The sequence below is a fragment of the Raphanus sativus genome, chromosome 2, assembly GCF_000801105.2.
Source record: "Raphanus sativus cultivar WK10039 chromosome 2, ASM80110v3, whole genome shotgun sequence".
NCBI classification, from domain to species: Eukaryota; Viridiplantae; Streptophyta; class Magnoliopsida; order Brassicales; family Brassicaceae; genus Raphanus; species Raphanus sativus.
Genome location: NC_079512.1, coordinates 6,097,766 through 6,119,803, shown reverse-complemented (window position 1 = coordinate 6,119,803; position 22,038 = coordinate 6,097,766). Strand labels below are relative to the sequence as shown.

General features: G+C 30.5%; 3 protein-coding genes, 1 long non-coding RNA gene and 1 pseudogene across 5 annotated transcripts; 3 read left to right on the top strand and 2 right to left on the bottom strand.

The window, feature by feature from the left end:
* The first annotated feature begins 688 nt into the window (after nucleotides 1-688).
* LOC130508487 (vesicle transport v-SNARE 12-like) lies at nucleotides 689-4,273 on the top strand (annotated as a pseudogene).
* On the bottom strand, nucleotides 4,198-5,802 carry LOC130499237 (uncharacterized). The gene is made up of 2 exons (XM_056993295.1): nucleotides 4,798-5,802; nucleotides 4,198-4,721 (listed from the first exon to the last, which is right to left on the bottom strand). Exons 1-2 carry the CDS (start codon nucleotides 4,866-4,868, stop codon nucleotides 4,331-4,333), a joined length of 462 nt encoding a protein of 153 aa, XP_056849275.1. The 5' UTR covers nucleotides 4,869-5,802; the 3' UTR covers nucleotides 4,198-4,330.
* A 1,453-nt stretch (nucleotides 5,803-7,255) lies between these two features.
* On the top strand, nucleotides 7,256-7,660 carry LOC108836751 (uncharacterized). Its single transcript, XM_018609860.1, has one exon. It carries the CDS (start codon nucleotides 7,256-7,258, stop codon nucleotides 7,658-7,660), a length of 405 nt encoding a protein of 134 aa, XP_018465362.1.
* Nucleotides 7,661-12,026: 4,366 nt separating this feature from the next.
* LOC108840717 (protein SOB FIVE-LIKE 2-like) lies at nucleotides 12,027-13,009 on the top strand. The gene has a single exon (XM_057003048.1). It carries the CDS (start codon nucleotides 12,366-12,368, stop codon nucleotides 12,786-12,788), a length of 423 nt encoding a protein of 140 aa, XP_056859028.1. The 5' UTR covers nucleotides 12,027-12,365; the 3' UTR covers nucleotides 12,789-13,009.
* A 2,421-nt stretch (nucleotides 13,010-15,430) lies between these two features.
* Nucleotides 15,431-18,965, bottom strand: LOC130504792 (uncharacterized). Of its 2 annotated transcripts, none has more exons than XR_008941397.1 (3): nucleotides 18,870-18,965; nucleotides 17,853-17,960; nucleotides 15,431-15,854 (listed from the first exon to the last, which is right to left on the bottom strand). It is a non-coding gene; the product is annotated as an uncharacterized LOC130504792 (long non-coding RNA). The 2 variants fall into 2 exon arrangements; XR_008941391.1 differs by lacking the exon at nucleotides 15,431-15,854 and adding an exon at nucleotides 17,612-17,775.
* Nucleotides 18,966-22,038: the final 3,073 nt, after the last annotated feature.

The window sequence follows — 22,038 nt, the reverse complement described above, 5'->3', positions numbered from 1 at the left end:
ATTTACAATTAATCATTATTAGTTGCTAAAAAGTGTATTAAAAATATAAAAATGTATCTTTTTAAAACAATTTTTTTTTCATAAAATATAAATGAGAATATTACTCTTAGAAACACATTATGATTTATTAATATCACAAAAGAACACATTCCTATATCACACACTTTCCACCCACCACTTTTACTCTTAAAACCCTCAACTAAACCTTCTAACCAAACATTATATCTAACTTGACTCTAGTTAAAAAGAAATATATATATATATATATAAAGTTGAATATTCTGGCTGCTCCTGCCTCCACGTCATCAATGTGCATAGGGGAATTTGAGACACGTGGCACTTCACCAAATCTTCAACAAAATCAATATTCTGTGTGTTTCCGTATTCATTACGTTCTTTTATTTGGGCTTCTATATTGTTTATCTCCAGGCCCAATATTCTGTGTGTTTTAACAAAAAGACGAAGCTTGATGTAGGTGATATCGCCGTCGTTGTCATCTCCATGAAGGCCACTCCGATGAACGCACTGTAACGCTTTGGGTTTTCATTTATTTCCTCCTTTAATCCTAGCATTAACATTCTTCACCCCACTCGCCCACTATGTAGCATTAAATCCAGCTCAGCCTCTTCGTATGTAACCGGCCAAAGGTATCATATAAATTGGCATGGTTGCAGGCTTGCAGCTATGAACACCGCCGTACTGCAAGCTCTCCACCAATCTCTCCAGAATGTCTTATTCTGCATCGATTCTCTCCCACGGAGGTATAAAACATATTCTGATCCTGATCGGACCTTTGAGTTCCCTGATTCTATATACCTTATCTACATTTACTAAACGTTTTCATTTCTTTACGATCTGACGAGCATCTGGGAATGTTGAGATATTATGCGTGACGTAATCTCATTGCTTGGATTCGATTCATAGTGTTTTTCGAGCAATTAACTAAAGATGGAAACTTTAGTTAGCTCAATGATATGATAATGTAGCTGCATTGCTTTATTAATTTGCCTAGCTCTTCCTTCCTTTCCCTATCACACTGTCTTTCTCGCCGTATAATCCATAGACCTGTTGCTCAATTGACGACCTCTGTTGGATCTGTGAATGTTGAGATATTTTGATGACTCCATGCGTAGTGTTTTTTTTTTATTAGAGATGGAAGATGCAAACCTTAGTAGCTCAAGAATATGATTGTGTAGCTGCATTTTTTTTGTTCTTCCTTGAAATTATTGTGCAAAGATATGTTCATGTTCATTTAAGATTGATGCCAGAGCAGAGGTTTGATTAATTGTTATGTGATTTTTTTGTAGAAGAGAAGAAAGAGAAGCTTGCTGAGATTAAGTCTGGATTCGACGAAACTGATGTCTTGGTATTTTCATTTTTTTTAATGCGTCCATCTTTTTATTGTTCTTTTCTCTTAAAGAAACATACATAGCTTCTGTTGTTTTCTATCTTGTAGATCCGGAAAATGAATCTTGAGGTAAGAAGTGTGCAGCAGAGTGCTAAAGCTGTGTCTTTTAAAACTAAGAGAGTATAAATATGATCTGAAACAATGGAAAAAGGAGTTCAAACGAGTGTCTTCGCCAGATGCTAACCAAATTTACACGTGAAGAACTGATGTAATCCGGAATGGCGGATGTACATGCGGTAAATGGTTAAAGAAAATATAGCAATCACATTAGTTGTTTTTAGTTAACTCTCACCATCTTGGCTTTTATGTCTAAGTGTTCTTGCTCTTTATCTTTGTCTCAACTTAGTCTTTGATCCCAGAGATGTTACATTATTGTTGTCCTTCCAGGTATCAGTTGATCAGAGTGGGAGATTTGTAATGTCAATGGAGAGATTGACCAATCAAGCGAGACAGAACAATGGGAGAGTACTAGATTAATGCTGGAGACAGAAGATGTTGGCATCTCAGTTGTTGAAAATCTGAGTCAGCAAAAGCCAAACCCTTCTTTACACTCACACTAAGGTATAGCATGAAAAAACATACAATTAATCAGAAACCTCTCGGTTTAGTTTTGGTATCTATCATTAGATCATTGAGAAAAAAACTAACACTTTGTGATTTGTGTAACAGCTTCGGGGTGTGGATGCTGCTATTGACAAGAGGAAGAGAGTGTTGACCAGTGACCACTATGTCAAGAAGAATGACGAGGAACAAATGGATCGTTGGTTCGGGGATCGTGGCTCTCATTCTCGCCATCATCTTAATCATCTCATAGAGGGTTTCTCATTACAATACCACTTCATCGGGACTGTGTATGATGGTTGATTCCTTTTTAATGGCCCAAGTGTTTACTTGTGTTCCAAACAATAATTGTATATTTGAGTGGAAATACTTCAAACAATTATTATACGGTCCCAAGTACTTTTAAAACGTCAATATCTTTGGTGTTCTGCAACTAACTACAATAATATATGCGTTGATTATAAGGTTTGAAGGGAAGATACCCTATCTTAAAAAGAAATGTCTTGCCCTTATAATAATTGAGCGTCGAAACCATTATATAATTAACAATTTACGAGTCCTTTAGATATTTTTTGGATTCAGTTAACCCAACCATAAAGCTAATACTGTTCTTAGACTTTGCTTGCTTCATTAACTTAAAAACCCAAAACCACCATTTTCACAACTAATGCAATGGCTTTTCAAACAAATAATTGGACCAGGATCACTAAATTTCACATATAATCAATGTCCTCGAACCTATCCCAGCAACAATTCACCATTTAGTAAATATGCCAAAAGCATGCAAAATATACTCCTAAACAGAAAAAACTCACCACCAGTCTAAACTCTAAAGCTAGAAAATCAAAGTTTAGTATCACTATCAACACAAAATACTTCAAACAAAGTACTACTAACCAAAAAAAATTCACCACCATTATAGAGCTAGAAAATCAAAGTTTAGTATCACTATTAACACAAAGTTACGACAGTTTTTATAATAATATAGTGGTTAATGTATAAATAAAATTAGATACATTTATATAAAAAGAATAATAAGTGACTTTTGAAATAAAGGAAATAAATAGTTGGATGTAACGTTTATCAATAGGACATAATTATTTTTTAATAGAATATATTAATATTAAATAAATAGTTTTTTGTCAACGTTTAAATTAAATAGTTGGACATAACGTTTATCAATAAGTCGTAATTATATTTTAATAGAATATATTAACTATTAATCTCAAATTTATTGTATATTTTTAAAAATAAAATATCAGTATTAATTATATATAATTTTAGAGTATTTAAACCCCTACTATATTTCTTATTATAAATTAGCAAAAATAAAGAAAAATAACAAACAAATTTTTTAAATTAGATAAAATATAATAAAGGCCAATAACATAATATAACCTAAAATGTATAAACTTTAATCATAAAAGTCTTTCAGTCAATTTAATTAATATATTATTTTTACGTTACATTAAAACAAGGTAAACAATTTTTAATTAAAAGCATATCACATGGATTTTTTTCTTTTTCATTCTTGTCACAAAACTAATTCATATAAGAAATTAATAAAATATTTATGGAAAATCACAAAATATATAAATATAGTTAAACCCAACTTTTTGAAAAATATTTAAGAAAAGAAACAATAAAAATAAAATAATAAATTTTCTCAAAATGCCAGAAACCTTAGAAAAATTGTAAAACGGAGAATGAAACAAAAAATCCAAGATGATTTTTTTCAATCAAATATTGAAAGTCTACCCACCTTTTGCATTCAGTGAATAAAGGGATGTGTCTTAAATCAAAACACATATATTACTATTAGGGGGGGTGTATTGAATCATGGATTTTAAAAGTTTGGGTGGATTTGAGAAAATATTGGAGTTTGAAGAGATTTGGACTAAATCTCAGTTATATGGATGGGATTTTAAAAATGGAAAAAAGATTTGGGTGTGATTTTTTCTTCAATTTCAGAGTAGTTGAGATCATTTGATCTTAAATTTTAGAGTACTTTTCAAAGTCCAATTATTTTAAAACTTGAAGTACTCACTACCTTTCAACAGCATAAGAACGTGATATTTCAATATTTTGTTTTTTTCTTCGTTTTTGTGAACGAGAGAGAAAAAAACAGAGTGTTCTAATTTGTCTTCTACTTCCTTCTCAGGATGTTGATGAATGAATCATAACCTGAATCAAATGTTTTTTTTGATGTTGTTGACTTGTTGGAAGTCTTTTCTAATTAGCTGAAAGTGTTTATATATGAATAACTGTTTCTCTGTTTCTTTTTTTTTGTTGCAGGATATCTAAAAAACTTTTATTTACTCACAAACTTGAGGAAGTATTCTTCTATGAGACTACTTGCTTCTATGGAGCAATTGCGCTCATTTTGGCGACAAGGTAGTCGTAGGGCTTCTTTCTGTAATCAGCTAGGTCCATCACTTTCTTAGCAAAGGTCTGGACATTGATCAGATCAAGTGGAGATAAATCCTGGCCTGCAAAAGAGACATGTTTGAGAAACAAAGAGAGAGAACAGTTAAAGATGATTATCTCCATCACATTATTATTAACCATAGATGCTTTTACAGCTTCAACGACCTCTCTAGCCTTATCTTCATCCCCAAGGACTTCAGTAAGCATAGGGATGTGCTCTTCAGACAGCTTTGACTTGTCCTCAATCATCTTTGAGACTCGAGCGTAAAGGTACTTGTCATTGACTATCTTCACTAGCTCTGGGAAGTGCGACGAGTACCATTCTCTGCATAAAGAACATAATATAAGAAGCCACTCTCGGAAACAACTGTTCTTACGGTAAGAGAAAAGACAAAACAAACCCGACTCTCATCGCAAAGGAGTTGATATCCTTATCAAGCGTGTCGAGGAGGAAGATGGCTTGAATAACCATGTTGTCCACACGGTTAACAATGAACTTCACCTTCGCTCTGCTGTAGCTGTGAGCGAGTCCAAGTTACGCTTTTTCTAAATCACCAGACTGCATTATTATTAGAGAATATATGGATTGAGCATGAAAGTGCAGAAAAAGGAAGTAATATAATAAACTCGAAAAGGTCACACCTTTAGGTCTTGATGAACCTATCAAAATGCTAACGAACACCTTTACCCTTCTTTGTCAGTACCATCAAAATGGTAGAGACATGAAAAGAATGATCTCAAACCTCTTGTATGTTAACAAGATCTGAAGCATTGTATCTTCTCATATGAGAACGAGTGATAGGCTGTAGATATGGCACAATAACAAAGCTGCTACATAATTATTACTCGGACCATGCGTATTCATATTGAGAAGCATTGAATCCTGGCCACCATTGATTTTGCCATAATCGGAAGCTCAATGAATCGATGAAGGCTGCAAAGCTTCAAGTCAACAGGGAGGTGTATTAGATTTCGAGAGACGGTGGTGGCGTAACATGTACAGAGGTGTGAGCTTCATTGTCACCGTTATGCTTGACGATGCTTCCAAATAGTAACAGGTGCATAGGTGGTTTATTGATCGTTTTCATATGAGTAGTTTTTTTAATTTTGATTTTGGGTTTTTCCAAATAACAGGTGCATAGGTGGGATTTGATTTTGTCGTGGGATACAATAGTTTTGACTGAAATTAGTTAAAAAGTTTGTATCAAATCCTAATCACAGTTTTCTTTTTCAAAATTGTTTGCCTTTGAATAACAGATGATTTGATTTAGTTTTTATAAATTGTTAATTGAATAACAGTGGATTACAGGTGATTTTAAGTGAGTTTAGATAAATATCATATTCAATAACATAAAATTTGAAAAAAAATAATAGAAATCATTAGTTGAATAACACTGGATTTTAAAACAAAACCAAAACACTTTAAAATCTTCAATTCAATACATCCCCCTAATAGTTTAAAAATGAGAAATTGAATATGAGGAAACAATAACAAAGAGACAATACTTAAAAATACACATAAACATCACTTTAACTTCCGTATATGGGTAGATGATCAACCAAATAAAACAAGAAATTGTGTTACTATTGATAAAAATGCAATATTAATGAATTAAATTAGTTAAAGTGAGATAATTTGAGAACAAATGGTTGTATAAAGTTTTAAATAAACCAAATAATTATATAAATAATTGTAAAACATCAAAATTAAAAATGAAATTTTAAACACACAAATCAGCAAACCAAAATACACATGTGAATAACAGAAATATCAAAAAATCACACATAATTACAAACAAACACATGCATTTACATATTTTCTTTTTTGAACATCAACTTTACTTTATGTTTTATGTTCAAGTTGATTTACTTTGGCACAACTATCATCCATTTATTCTGTTTTTATTAAACCTATCAGTGAATCCATTTATGCTATTTCTCTTTGACCTAAGTAGCTTCAAAACAACAAAAAAATATACTACCATCACTAATCACTATGAGATAAATCAAAAAATAATTTAAAATTCATTAGAAAACAAAATATATGAACCCGGCGCACATGCATTTACATATTTTCTTTTTTGAACATCAACTTTACTTTATGTTTTATGTTCAAGTTGATTTACTTTGGCACAACTATCATCCATTTATTCTGTTTTTATTAAACCTATCAGTGAATCCATTTATGCTATTTCTCTTTGACCTAAGTAGCTTCAAAACAACAAAAAAAATATACTACCATCACTAATCACTATGAGATAAATCAAAAAATAATTTAAAATTCATTAGAAAACAAAATATATGAACCCGGCGCGTAGCGCCGGAATACCACTAGTTAATAATAATGATAATAAACATTATCGGTTTATTATCGATACTCTCAAGAGCTCTCTCCTCTTCGTACTTTTCAATCTAAAATTGAAAACAGAGAAAACCTAATTATTATCTAGACTATTGATACTCTTTTTTTTTTGAGCAACGACTATTGATACTCTCCTCTTCAGATCTCCTCTTGATTTTGGAATCCCCTTCTTCTTCATATTCTCAATCTCTCTCCTTATTCATCATACCCTTCAGTAATCATCTCCATCACCGCCGTTAATCTAAACCTCAACCCCGACAATTCTCTACTTACCCTCTCCAATCATCTCCATTGACACCGTGGTCTCTCGACATGGAAGGTTAGTCCACACAGTCTATCTTAGCAACTAATTGCCTGTTGTGATACACTTTGATTCAATTGTATGTGAGAGACGGTTGATTCAAATTTTTTTTTTAGATCCGGAGATCCCAGAAGACAAACGTCTCTCACCATCTTGAACAAGGCGGTGATAGTTATGAACGGTGGTGCTCAGTCAAATGGAAAAGGTATTGGACACCGTGGTGGAGATGGCGGTGGATGCTATAGTGGAGGCGGTGGTGGTTATGGAGGTAGCGGTGGTGGAAGGTGGTAATGGAGGTGGAGGAGATCGTGGAGGCAGTGGTGGATACCATAGTGGAGGTGTTGGTGGTTATGGAGGTGCATGTAGTGGATACAAAGTTAATAATGGAGGTGGAGGAGATAGCGGAGGCGGTGGGGGTTATGGAGGTGACAGTGGATCTTTTGGAAATGTGTGTGTGGATATTGTTGATGTGGTCGGAAGAGTTGTGGATAATGGAGGTGGAGGAGATAGTGGAGGTGGTGGTATGTATGGAGGTGATGATGGCTCTCTTGGTCAATGTGTGTGTGGATGTTGTTTATGTGGTCGGAAGAGTTGTGGATGAGGCTCTTATGGTCAGACTTGTGTTGATATCATCATAAGAGTTGCAGACGGCCTCTCGAAGGTGGATACAAAAGTGGTAATAGAAGTGTAGGTGATAGTGGAGGTGGTGATCAAAACAAAAGTGGTAACGGAGATGGAGGAAGAAATAGTTATGGACAAGAAGAATTGTGTTAACGTTTTCATAAAGAAGATATGCTATTGGATGTTTGAATTTCAAGATTTTGTACAAACAAGTGCAAGCTTTAGTATGCAATGTCTGGGAACTTTGTTAGAACATGAACCTTGACCATAATATATCGTCCACATAAATCCATCCACAAAATCTCGTCCATGAAATCTTGTCCATGAAAACTGATTAACGAACATGAAAGAGTTGAAGAATAAATGCAAAGGAAAGACACCGAAATTAAACATCTAAAGGAGAATTTCAAAGTAACGGACGGTCCAAATCAATTTCACTTTATCACATCCAAAGTACCTTGAACATTAATTGCAACTGAGTCTTCCACTAGTTACAAACCGAGAAACCACGTAACAATTAATTACTCCCTCTGTTTCTTTATATAGGTAGTTTTAGCCAAAAAAATTTGTTTCACAATATAAGGTGTTTGCATAATTCAATGCAACTTTTGCATTAATTAGATATTTTGTGACCAATACAATAATACATACATTTTTATTATTGGTTAAGATTGTATATTAAATACTACTTTTTCAAAAATAATAACTTTCTTGATATTGAGACTTTTAACTAAAACTACCTACAAATAAAAACAGAGGGAGTATAAAGGAAACGAGAGAGAGAACAATATACTTACGCCATACAAGGGCAATAATGATCAAGAAAATGACAACTGTTGTCAAAAAGTGTCTCAAACTCATAATGTATCTGTCAATGAGAAAAAAAAACACAATGTGTCTGTTTCCGTAATTCTCTCAATATAAATCTTATGAGACAGAGAAAGAGTACTATGAGGGTTCAAATTTTCATAAAGTCCAAGTCCATAATCCATATCCGTTTTTAATGTTATGCTAAAGTTTTGACCTGCATATTTTTTTTCATTTTGTAAATGTCTAATTTTGATATTATCATTAACTTTTTAAATATATTATTTACATTTAGTGTTATATACTGTATAATTCTATAAATTATTGTTTAGACTTTATATTCGTCATGATTAATATAGAAATCATAAAAATATTTAATTATTAAAATTTCAAAACTTTTGGTAACATATTTTGTAAATAATACATAAACTAAATGCTAGTAGTATTTAATATTTTATTTTGCATATAATCATTTTTAGATAATCTATTTCTTTGAGTTTCAAAATAAACAAAAAGATTATATAGTTGTGAATTATAGTTTAAGATATGTTAATAATTTTAATTATTGCATAAAATATTAAATAGGTTACAATGTTTTAGCAATGAGTGATAAATTTATTTACATGAAAGCATTTTTAAAAATAATTTAATCTACCAATTTAATATAATTTTCATATTTAGTTCATAGGGCACCTCTATTTTTATACAACATAGATTATAATTATAAATTTATAAAAAATAACTTAATTTTTATTTTCTTTGTTTTATGATAAATTTTTAATTAACATTAATTATAATATTATTATATTACTAGTTACAAAATTAATTAATGCATTATTTTATAAAATATTATTTTAAATGTTTGGTAAAATTTTGTTATATTTTCTCAATAGATTTTGTTATGTCTAAAAATAAAATTCAAATTTATTGTAAAAATTGATTTATTTTAATATATTTATTAATTATTAAGTTCTAATATAAATAAATTCAATATATCATATCTTCTAATCTATTAAAATTGAAGTACAAATAGTACTAAACCCTTAGTTTTGCACAAAAATTACATCATAATGCCACTGCCATCAAAACACTGTAGTTTTACTATTTTTTTCATCTAAAAATCGTTGGCTTTAAATTCTTTTTTTACCCACCCTTAATATTCTTTTGGGCTTAGAATATGACATATGGCCCAGTGTATTGTTACGTTTTCTATTTTATCAAACCGACCAGTCATTGTTGTTTGAAAATCTAAACAATCCATTGAAAACCAAGCTATCGAACATAAGTTTACAAAACATATCTAGACCACTATATTAATATCTATCTTATTAAAGTAGAAGTACTTTAAGCTTTTGTTTGGAAACAGGGATATGAATCTTTAAAAAAATTAAATTTTGTTTGGTAACAAAGATAGTAGAGATTTTTGTATTTTCCTTATTTAAATGATAGATTTAAGTATTTAATGTCTTTCCTAATTTAAATAATAGATTTCTTTAATAGAATGAACCTTAACCAAAATAAAATTTCTAATAGATTTTTTGTTAACATTTAATATTTTTCAATATTTATTAATAAAAATAATAAAATAAAAATCACACATCAAAATCAATTTATATATCATATAGATAAAATATAAAATATTTTATTTATAAATTGTTAGTATAACACTTTTATAATATAAGTCCAATTAGTTATAAATATTAGATTTTTATATGATACGCTGTGATATAATAGACGATTAAAATCACATAATATAATTATTTAAAATAATATATAAAATTTTGTTTTAAAATGTTATACTAACAATTATGTAATACATATTAATTTACACATATATATATATATATATATATATATATATATTATCATTAGAACAAAGAAAAAAAATTGAAGTGAAAGCAAATATTTATACGGCCACGGGTCAAACTATAGAAATAAACAACAATGGCGTAATTTTTTTTTTTTTTTAAATATTTTAATTTCAAATATGTTTATATATTTTATGTATTTATAAATTATTTTATTTGTCATTAAGAATGCTAAGATTTTGGAATTGGAAAAATTATGACCCATCTCTATATTATTTTAGTTAGGAATTTAAAATTTATATCAAAATATTTTTTAAAACTTTTAATTTTTATTATAACTACAAATGTTAATTTTCAATCTAAATTTATGTTTAAATATTAAAAATATATCATTTATAAATTAAAAAAACTAAAAACATAAAATAAATACCCGCCCGGTTGGGCGGGTCAAGATCTAGTTTTATATTACTTATGCATGCTCTATACAGAGAATAATATTTTTTTGATGTTAATACAAATATTTTTTTGTCTAGATTTCTATAGTAAAAGAATAATATTCTTTTCATTTCTGTTTGTTTCGCAGGAAAAAAAAATAGTGTGGGCTTGGATATTTGATCATAGTTCAAAACATTAATAAGCTGGTCCAATTTAAAATGTTGAGCTTCCCAAAAATAATTATCAGAACTCTATTTTATTTTTATGGGTACATTTCCATTAGTTTTTATTATTTAAAAATCCTATAATCAAAAGTTTAAAATATACTTTATATTACCAAGTTATATCATGAGTAAAAAATCCACAATAATATCTTCATACTCAAATAAAATGAAAAATTGTACAAGATCATACTTTATAATTAGACACTGAACAAACCGAACAAAATACACCAATTTCAAAAATAAAAAAATATCAAAGTGTAAAATTAACGTTTAACATATAATAATTTCAAAAATACACCCGCGCGGGCGCGCGGATCCTAAATCTAGTTATGTAATTAATTAAGTGGTCTTACTATCACTTACAAACGGTAGATACAAAAGTATGATCCTAAATTAGTAGATTAGATATGCTTTTTCAGACTTGATTTTGCTTAGTTGCACTTGTGTAACCAGTATGAATTCAAATGAGTGTAAAAAGTGAACAAGAAAGTAAAAATAATTTACTATCTCTGGTTTGTCTTTTTCTTTAAGAATAAAAAGTTTTTAATGACACTCAATAAATCCAGTTACCTTACCTTGAATGCAGAAGAAAACAACTCTCTATTTCGGGAGAGAGAGGAGAGCCAAAAGGCTGCAACACTTTTGATGACCAAGACAAGACTGGGAAGGAAGACGAGTATTAAAGGAATGGGGAAGAGGAACAGCTGCTAACCTGATTAAGAAAATGAGTTTCATATTCCTTCTTGTTTGTTGAGTGGGTCTCATCTTATTTCCACCTCAAAAAACTGAATCTTTTTTTATTGTTGTGGGATTGATTGCAGCTCGGTGAATCAATCAGTAAATGTATGTCTATCCTATCATGTGGTTATCAGCAATAAAAAGAACATATGCAACAAAAAAAGTGAGTGTTAACCAATGAGTGTTAGTTTAAAACAATAACTCTGGTTTGGTGTGTATTGATGTTTTCTATCTCACCTACGGTCAGTGTAGTTCGAACCGTGCTTTGGGAACTACACTATTCGATTCCCTATAGATATCTATATAAATGAAAGGGGTAAAGAGAATTAAATTTTTATAGAAAGCGTACCATTTTTTATTTCAAGAATGGCTTGTCTTGTAGTTCTTCAATTGAGAGAAAACAATGGTGTTAGAATTGCCATGTGGTGATACTCACTCCTCGTGTTCAATTATATGAGTGATTCAATAGGCTCCACCTTTTCTTGATTCTGAAACACAAGAAAGGGAAAAGAAAATCATACGCAAAACAGTATTTATTGATGACTAAGTGCAAAGCCAAAGACAGCGAGAAACAAAAGGGTTATACCAGAGGGTAAAGAGATTGAAACAAGTTGAGGTACGTAATCCTTTTCAAAGAAAAAAGAAGAAGCTAAGTTTAACTTTTTGTGTTGGTATGGAGTCTCCAAGAATCCATGAAGGAGTTGCTGAGGAGAAGAGTAGTTGTGAATCAGGATGGACTATGTACATAGAAGATTCCTTCCATGGAAACCATCAGTCTGAGGTTGTCTATGAAGAATATGTTGATGATGGTAATCATTTCCGTGTAAAATATGTCGATGATGATAGTAGTGAAAATGGGAGCGATGACTCGATGACTTCTGATGCATCTTCATGGCCTAGCACTCAGCTTCCGAGGAAGACAAAGAATCAAGCAGCTGCAAAGAATAGTAGTGCCAAACAAGTCAATCATCACCCAAAGAACAGAGCTTGTGAAAAATCCACCGACCAAGAAGAAGATTCTGAGTTCAAGGGTAGAACAAGAACCACTGCAGCTAGTCGTGTTCGAAGTAGAGGTAAGGTGAGAAAAACCAGATAAGACTCTCAGTACTGGTTTTAATTCCTATTGCTATATCCATTGTTATCTTTGGCTCAAGGGATATCGACATCCAGACCATGGAGTTGTTTACCTTCATTTGAGATTTGTGTGTAAATGCATTGTTTTCTATAACAGGATTATGTTCTTGGTTAAAGCAAATCCCGTTCCTGTAACGTTATCTTTATTGGAGCTATTCTAATAATATCTACCTTTTCTGAACATACTCCGTTCCAATATAAGGGAACAATTCAATAATCTATAGCAGCACAAACAGTTGGTGTTCCCCTAGTTCGATTTCTGCTGGAAACGATGAGTTAAGCGATGTCATAAGATATTATAATTAGAAACGGCTGATCTAGGACCTATGAGAAAATTAGGGCCTTGTCCAAAATCCTGCCAGTTTAAAAAAAAGAATATATATGTAGCCATTGAAACGGATTCAGATCCAAAGGATTGAGATTCGGATAAAACAAAGAGGTTGATGACAAAACAGGACTATGTTAGGTCTTTACCATATATTGTTCAATAGTTGTGGCCCCAAAGTTAGCTAATCGACCATAGCTTTGCCTGTTAACAAAGAGTTGCTGCTTTCAATGCCTTCACATGATTCTTTTTTTTCAAGAACAACTTTCAATCATTCAAGATATGTCATTATCAACTTTCGCAAAACTTTTCATAACCAAAAATTCATATTGATACTATTTCACATCAGGAAAAGAGGTAGACAAAAAAAATCTGTTTGTGATATTCTTCTCCAGCTTTTCAACACAGTAAGAACCATGTAGCTTCTGCCTGTTCACAACATTGAATAGAAATCGCATCTATCATGGGAAAAAAGTCCCCAAGAAAAAAGATGATGAAGAATTACTACATCATAGATTCAACTGAGAGCCAAAAGATCAATAACTTGAGATAACATGGTACATCTTGGAAAGTCAAAGCTGGTAACATGTAACAGTATACAGTTAGTCTAAGAAAATGACTAGAACTTTTTAACTTATTGAGGCATATTGAACTGGGAGCAGAAAACAACAAAGATTCTTTAGCTGGCAGCTTGCTAGGAGAGGACCGCCTTCACGTAGATGTGATTCTCAGGTCACTTTCGACGTTGTAATCTCAAATCCACCATGCACGTGCAGAAGCAATAAACAGGTAGATGATAATGAAACAAGGGTCGTCAAATCTAATTCTATGACCCACAAAATTGTGAGAGAATGTGACTCAGTTAATGCACAACACGTTCGACCTGGTCTACCAATTTTTACTTGAGGAAGACCGTAAAACAAACGAGCAAAGGCCTAGAACCAAGCATTTCTGCTAAACAAATGGTATATGCACACGTTCCATTTTTTTTTTATCGAAAATGACATAAGAATCATTAAGAAGCTTCAGTAATATATCGCATTTGGTGGAAAAAACTCTATGAAAAAATATTAAATTAACTGTTGAGATGCTTTTAATCTGATATTATTCAGAAGTCTAGAACCAAGTATCACTAAGTTTTAAGCCTTTGCTTTGAAGAAAAAACACCAAAAAAACAAATCATCTTATATGACAGCTGGTAACAGGTCATGTGACAGTTATTAGGAACTAAGTAAGGTGTAATACAAGGTGTGATAAGTACTACCCGAGATGTAAAGAACCAGAAAAATCCGTAACTCATGCTATATTTGAATATCCACCAATTCTACAAACTTGGTATCTTTCAAAGATTCCGACAAGCCAAGATATTTTTTCGTTACCGAACATTTACGCCAATATGAATTATCTCTTCTGGAAGAAAACATCATAGTCGAACCAATGTTAGATAGAGATCTTTATCCTGGATAATCTGATATATTTGGAAGGCCCAAAATGACAAACTTTTCAAAGGATATCTAGAGATCCATTGGAATTGGTTCGTTATGCAGAGAGTGAATGTCAAGTCTGGTTTAATGCAAACGAAATGGTACCACCAATACTACAAGATCTTAGTAATGAAGAGCCCCAAGTCATAAGCTTGGATAACATATGCATGATAGATGGGTAGTGGACATCCACAGCTCAGTTCAATGGGAATGTATGGGTTTGGATGGATAGTTTTGGGAAGGTTTAACTTATGGGGACACAGAATATCTATCGAGGCAAATCAGCCTTACATTTAGAAGCCGAAGCACTGTGAAGTATGATGGAAAACATGCTTCAATATTCTACATGCCAGAACTTTGAGATAAATTGTAAGGATCTAATCGCAATGATCAAAGAACCGCATTTTTTTGGCTAAACTTTGCAACATAATTAGAGAGGATAAAAACTTTGCAGATATGATTCCTAGAGTTTAAGATTACTCATGTTCCACGAGCCGAGAATCAGATTTTTGACTTGTTAGCTAAGACTGCTAGATTCTTCTAGATGGAGTTATATTTTATTAGTTGTTTTATTCTGGTCTGGTTACTTCAAGTTTGAATAATTGAATAGATGTTTGCTGTAAAAAAAATCTATATTATTAAAATAGAAATAACCCTTTGTTTTACAACTTATTTACACTAGAATACCACTGACATATTTATTGAACCTATATTTAAGTATGTTTATCTTTTCCTAATTTAAATAATAGATTTTAGCATTTAATGTCTTTCCTAAGTTAAATAATGGGAAAATTTCATAACTACACTTTGTGTAGTACCACAATTCAAATTTACCACCACTTTAGGGACATTTTCACAAATACACTTTTCAGTAGTGTGAAAAAGACTAAATTAACCCTACTTTATCTCTAACATATCACCTCTCTCCGTCGTTACCTTCTTCTCTCTGTCGAGACCATCGTTTCTCTCCTCCGGATCCGTCGCGTCATCGTCGTCATCGAAAGCCATCATCATCGTCGTAGTCGTCGTCATCGAAAGTCATCGTCATCGTTCCGTTGAGATCTCCGACGAGCTAACACACGGATTCTCTCTCTCACGCAATCGTCATCTCGTCTCTCTCTCACACACCGTGGATCAGATGTCGAATCCTTCTCCTGTTCAAATTTCCCAGCTGATATGCGTATATCTCCTTTCGATTTTGTGTATTTCTGAACGAAATCTGCAACAACGAACGTTAGTAAACATTTGCTTTTATCCAAAAGGTAAACAAGGTTGATTTGGAGTTCAAGTTGAGATTAAGATTTTGGAATAGCTAACACTGCACTTTTTACAGAATTATAATCTCTTAAAAATCTGAATTTCTTGATATTGTTAAAAGTACAACTCGACGATTTATAAGTCTTTATAAATAAGAACGATTTAGCAATAGAGGAATAGTGTATATTACTTCTAGTGTTGAGATGTAGTGTCTATTACTTGCAGTGTTGAGATTAAGATTTTGGAATAGCGAACACTGCATTTTTTACAGAATTATAATCTCTTATAAATCTGGATTTCTGGATATTGTTAAAAGTACAACTCGACGATTAATAAGTCTTTATAAAGAAGAACGATTTAGCAATAGAGGAGTAGTGTCTATTACTTCTAGTGTTGAGATGTAGTGTATACTACTTGCAGTGTTGAGATTAAGATTTTGGAATAGCGAACACTGCATTTTTTACAGAATTATAATCCCTTATAAATCTGGATTTCTGGATATTGTTAAAAGTACAACTCGACGATTTATAAGTCTTTATAAAGAAGAACAGTTTAGCAATAGAGGAGTAGTGTCTATTACTTCTAGTGTTGAGATGTAGTGTCTATTACTTGCAGTGTTGAGATGTTTATGTTTAGACCATTACTAAAAAATATTAACAAACATAGTATTAAGGTTTGGGATTATGAAAGCACGAACATTGTTGTAATGATCCCACATCTTTTATATTGTTTATAGATCAATTTTAATTAGTATTTGAAGTTTGAAGATTGAAAATTTAGAAAAGATTGAAGGAGTTGTGGAAGTCGGAGCTCGCCGTATCTTCAGAAGCAAACAAGTGTTGATTGACGTATTCCAAGCAAGGCTTATCTCCTTGATGTTTGTCTCATCTCACCGCTTTCATTACGTTTTTATTTTCTTATGTTGACCTTTGTTCTGTTGCCCAAAAAAATGTTGACCTCTGTTTCAATTTGACATTTTTTAAACTGTTCCAATTTATGTTTTTATGCCAATAAGAGTTTATAAAATCATTTATAAGACTTTATAAATCGTTTATAAGAATTTACAAATAATTTATATAATTTTATAAATCCACATATAACTTATATGATATAAGGGTTTATAAAAATAGTATTAGAGTTTAACAATCTTCATAATATAATTTATAAGAGTTAACAAATCATTTAGAAGAATTTACAAATCCTTACAAAAAGTTATAAGTAAATCTTTCCAAAGATATTTATAAGTGTTTATAATTTCTTATAAATCTTTGTAAATTATTTATAATTATTTATGAATCATTGATAAGAAATAAAAAAATTATTTATAATGGTTTATAAAACCATATACAAGAGTCTGAAGCGGTGGAGCCTTGCTTGCTGTCCGCATGTGCTATAGATCTGCCACGTATCATCATCTCTTTACAAAGCCTGCACGTGTTCTTTAGTTTTATAAAAATATTTAAAGTTATTTATAAGGATTTTATAAAATCATTTACAAAGATTTGAAGAAACCCTTATATAATTATCTACGAGTATATAAATTCATTAATCATAGTTTATAAAGGTCTATAAAACAATTTATAATGATTTATAAACGTTTATAAACTGATTTATAATGGTTTACAAGTTAATTTTTCTAAAGTCCTTCCAAAAGACAATTAACACAAAAAGGCAAATCTGGTGAACTTGAGAATTCTTGTGAGGAATGTTAGGCAGAATGAGTATAAGAAACTCAAAAAGGATTTATAAACGTTTATAAACTGATTTATAATGGCTTACAAGTTAATTTTTCTAAAGTCCCTCCAAAAGACAATCAACACAAAAGGCAAATCTGGTGAAAGAGCCACATCCTTCAAATATATTTCTTCAACCCTCTATGTAGACTATACAGAGACCATGCTTGTGATCAGAATCAAACAAACTCATTTCAAGATTTAGTTTTATAAATATTACTACTTACTTTAACTCTTGTGGATGGAGAAGAGAATGTGAGAAGAACCAAGATCACAAATGAAGGAAGTGGAATCAGAGGCTCGTCCTCCTTAAGAGCTACATCTACAAGTATAATCTGAGCCAACAAAAAGGGTTAGTACAACAAAAATGTATAGTATATACAACAAAAAAATACTCAAAGTAGAAAAGATCAACAAGATATATCAAAAGACATAATATATAAGCATTATGTTCTTCATGGATAAATTTATAAGGTTTTATAAATTTGAAATTTCAAAACTTCATATAAAAAAACTTCTTCTCCATTCCTAGAAACTGATCGATATTGAGATTTCAGACATTATACTATAGATAAAGGAAGATAAACAATGTAGATTCAAACATCAAAACTTATAAAACCATAAGTCTTTCTATAATATGAAATTTATAAGGACTTATAAATATCAGAAAGTATAATTTCAACATCGAAACTTCTTCAACATCACATAAACAGATCATGTTTGAAAAAATTCAACCTAAATGTAATTTAACAGATACTTTTCAGAAAAGCAAACATAGAAGACAAAAAGGTCAAAATCGTCATGTCTTTTGCATTTTACTCAAGACCTTGTGTTAATGTTCTTTCATTCCTCTTAAAATCATTTGGTCAAACAGTTGGTGTGCAACAAAGCCAGCAACTTCAAGTGACTTTTGAATCAACTCTTCCACATCTAAAATGATTATAAAAACATATAAATGTGTGAACTTGAGAAGTCTTTTGAAGAATGCTAGGTAGAATGAGTATAAGAAACTTAAAATGATTTATAAACGTTTATAAACTGATTTATAATGGCTTATAAGTTAATTTTTCTAAAGTCGCTCCAAAAGACAATCAACACAAATGACATATCTGGTGAAAGAGCCATGTTCTTCAACAAGAGATATATTTCATCAACCCTCTATGTAGACTGTACAGAGACCAGCCTTGTGATCAGAATCAAACAATCTCATTTCAAGGTTTAGTTTTATAAATACTACTACGTACTTTAACTCTTGTGGATGGAGAATAGAATGTGAGAAGAACCAAGATCACAAATGAAGGAAATGGAATCAGCAGCTTGTCCTCCCTAAGAGCTCCATCTACAAGTATAATAATATATTAAGAAGACAACTCTTCAACTTTTATAAAGCTTTATAAATATGTAATTCTTTGATCGTACAAACCACGTTGTTGTTCAGAGTCCCTCTTGCTTCTTCAAACAACTCACCAACCTCGTCGATCTTCAAAATCTGAATGCAAGCCAATCACATATTGTTCCTACGAATCAGCACTCACTTTTAAAAACAAAATATATCTAATTGTTAGTGCATAAACACTATGTTCGTCATGGCTATATTTATAAGGTTTTATAAATTTGAGGATGAAAATTTTCTTCAGAAAAAACTCCTTTTCTTTTCCCAGAAACACATCGCACATCGATTCTGAGAAATCAAAATAAAATTAATGAAATAGAACAAAAATCTCATCTATTATTTTGTCACCTTCGTTGACGTCGTGAGAGAGCTTGGTCAGTTCGTCGGATCTCGTCAAGTTTTTCAGGTTCGTCGAAAGGCTCGCTGGAAAAGTCGTCAGAGAAATCATGAGCGTCGTCTAATCTCGCCGGAAATCGTCAACATCGTTAGATCTCGCCGGGAACTCGTCATCATCGCCAAATCTCGCTGTAGCATCGTCGTAACTCACCGCATTCTTCGCTGGATCTCACCGTACAACTCAGCGTCACAGGATCGTTTTGATATCGCCGGAATTAGTCACCGGAGAGAGTTGGCGTCGAACTTTTTCACCGAAGTATATGACGATGACGATGAGATTTGGAGAGGGGAAGAGAAGATAATATGTTGTGTATATGAGGGTATAGTAGTCTTTCATCTCATTAAAATTTAATGGTAAAGTTGGTTAGTGTATTTTTGAAAAGTGGTATAAGAAAAGTGGTATTTTTGGCAATTTCCCTTAAATAATAGATTTCCTTAATAGAATATTAACTAAAATAAAATTTCCAATAGATATTGTATTAACATATTAAAAATTTTAAATATTTATTAGTAATAAATAATAAAATTAAAAGTCACACACCATAGTGAATTTATATAACATATAAATAAAATATAAAATAATTTATTCATAAATTATTAATATAATGATTTCATAATATAAGTTCAATTAGTTATAAATATTGAATTTTTATATAAGACACTATGATATAACAGACGATCAAAATCACAAGATATAATTATTCAAAGTAATAAATAAAATTATTATGTTTTAAAATAATGTATTAAAAATTATGTAATATATTTAAATTTAGATATATATATATATATATATATATATATTGTACCATTAGTACAAAGAAAATTTAAAGTGAAAACAAATATTTATACTCTAACGGGTCAAGGTCTAGAAATAAACAACAATAACGTAATATTATTTTCCTTTAACAAATTTTTTAATAGAAATAATGGTTCCAAATATGTTTATTTATTTTATGTATTTATAAATTTATTTTATTTGTTTTTAAGGATGATAAGATTTTAGAATTGAAAAAAATTATAACCCACCTCTACATTATTTTAATTAGGAAATTTAAAATTTATATCAGACTCTTTAAACTTTTAATTTTAATTTTTATAACTGCAAAGATTAATTTTAAATCTATTTATGTTTAAATATTACAAATATATCATTTAATATCAATAAAAATTAAAAACATAAAATAAATATCCGCCCGGTCGGACGGGTCAATCTCTAGTATGATATTATTCCTTTGTAGGCACCGGACTTTCACTAACTAGGCAGTGATTTTCAGTTTAATCATTTTTCCTGAGCTGAAGTTTGTTGAATCTAGATATTCATATATATATATATATATATATAATCATTGGATATGAATGGTGACAACAATGCATTCTATAATATTTCTAACAAATTTTACTATCTATAAAGATTTTTTTAATTTATATTTCTTCTTATTCTTTTTATTTCAGAGAAATACTAAATAAATTTGTTCAACACCAAATTTGAAATAGAATAATCATTCTCATAATTTTATTTCTATCTATTTTTTCTTATTTGTTCGTAGTGTTTCTGTGATGATTATCAGTTAGACTCGTCATGTAACCGAATATACATTCAGCTTTCAATTAATAAAATGTATACGTATATATAGATATATATACACAAAATATGATATATAAGTTAATTTTAAAAGTTAAATCTAATTATATTTAGTTTATATTCATAAATATGATATTTTCATTTTAATGGTGATATATGACTATTAGTCATTATTATATTTCAAAAGGCTTGCCAAACAAAAATTTATGCAGAAATTTAACTTTAAGATAATGATATAAATGTTATTATTTATTACTATATTTAAAAATTCTTATCAAAATGTATAAATTTATAAAAGTTACTAGTTATTACCATTTTTAAGAATCATTAAAAATATATAAAAATTTATACGAAAATTTTACATGTCACTTCACTATTTTCTAAAACCATATATTTTTTGGTGAGAATTAACTTGGTAATAACATATATACAAATCACTTTACAAATAAAAAAAAGTGCTACGAATCCCAATTAACATAGATCTACGATGGTTACATGAACAAACTTCTCCTCACTATTGAACATGTGTTTTCTCGTGAACAAGACCAAATGAATTAATGGAGTATCCAACACTATAAACTATAAATTGTTACAAGTATATATAAGATACAAAACGTAGTAGACAGTTCAGTATGTCAAATTAAAAGTTGGATTGAGCGGGTACCTATTGATGTTTGGATTGAGTTTTTTCAGCTTTCGATTCTATTTTATAATATCTCTTACGTTTCATTCTAGTAAATTTGCAAATACGGGTGAGCTTCAAATAGAACACATCAGTTTCGGATCAAATTTGTGTCACATCCTAGAATGCATAAAGTAATCATATATCATTTTGTTTTGGGTCATATCGAATCGGTTCAGATATATCCAAAATTAAAATCTAAAATTTAAAAGCAAAACGTAAAAATATATAATATTTATATATAATTGAGTATTTAAAGTACTTGTTTAAATTTTAAATACCTATTATTAGATATCATATCAAAATAAAAATAGAACTGAATATTTGAAGTATATATTATTCTTTTCATAGATATACTAA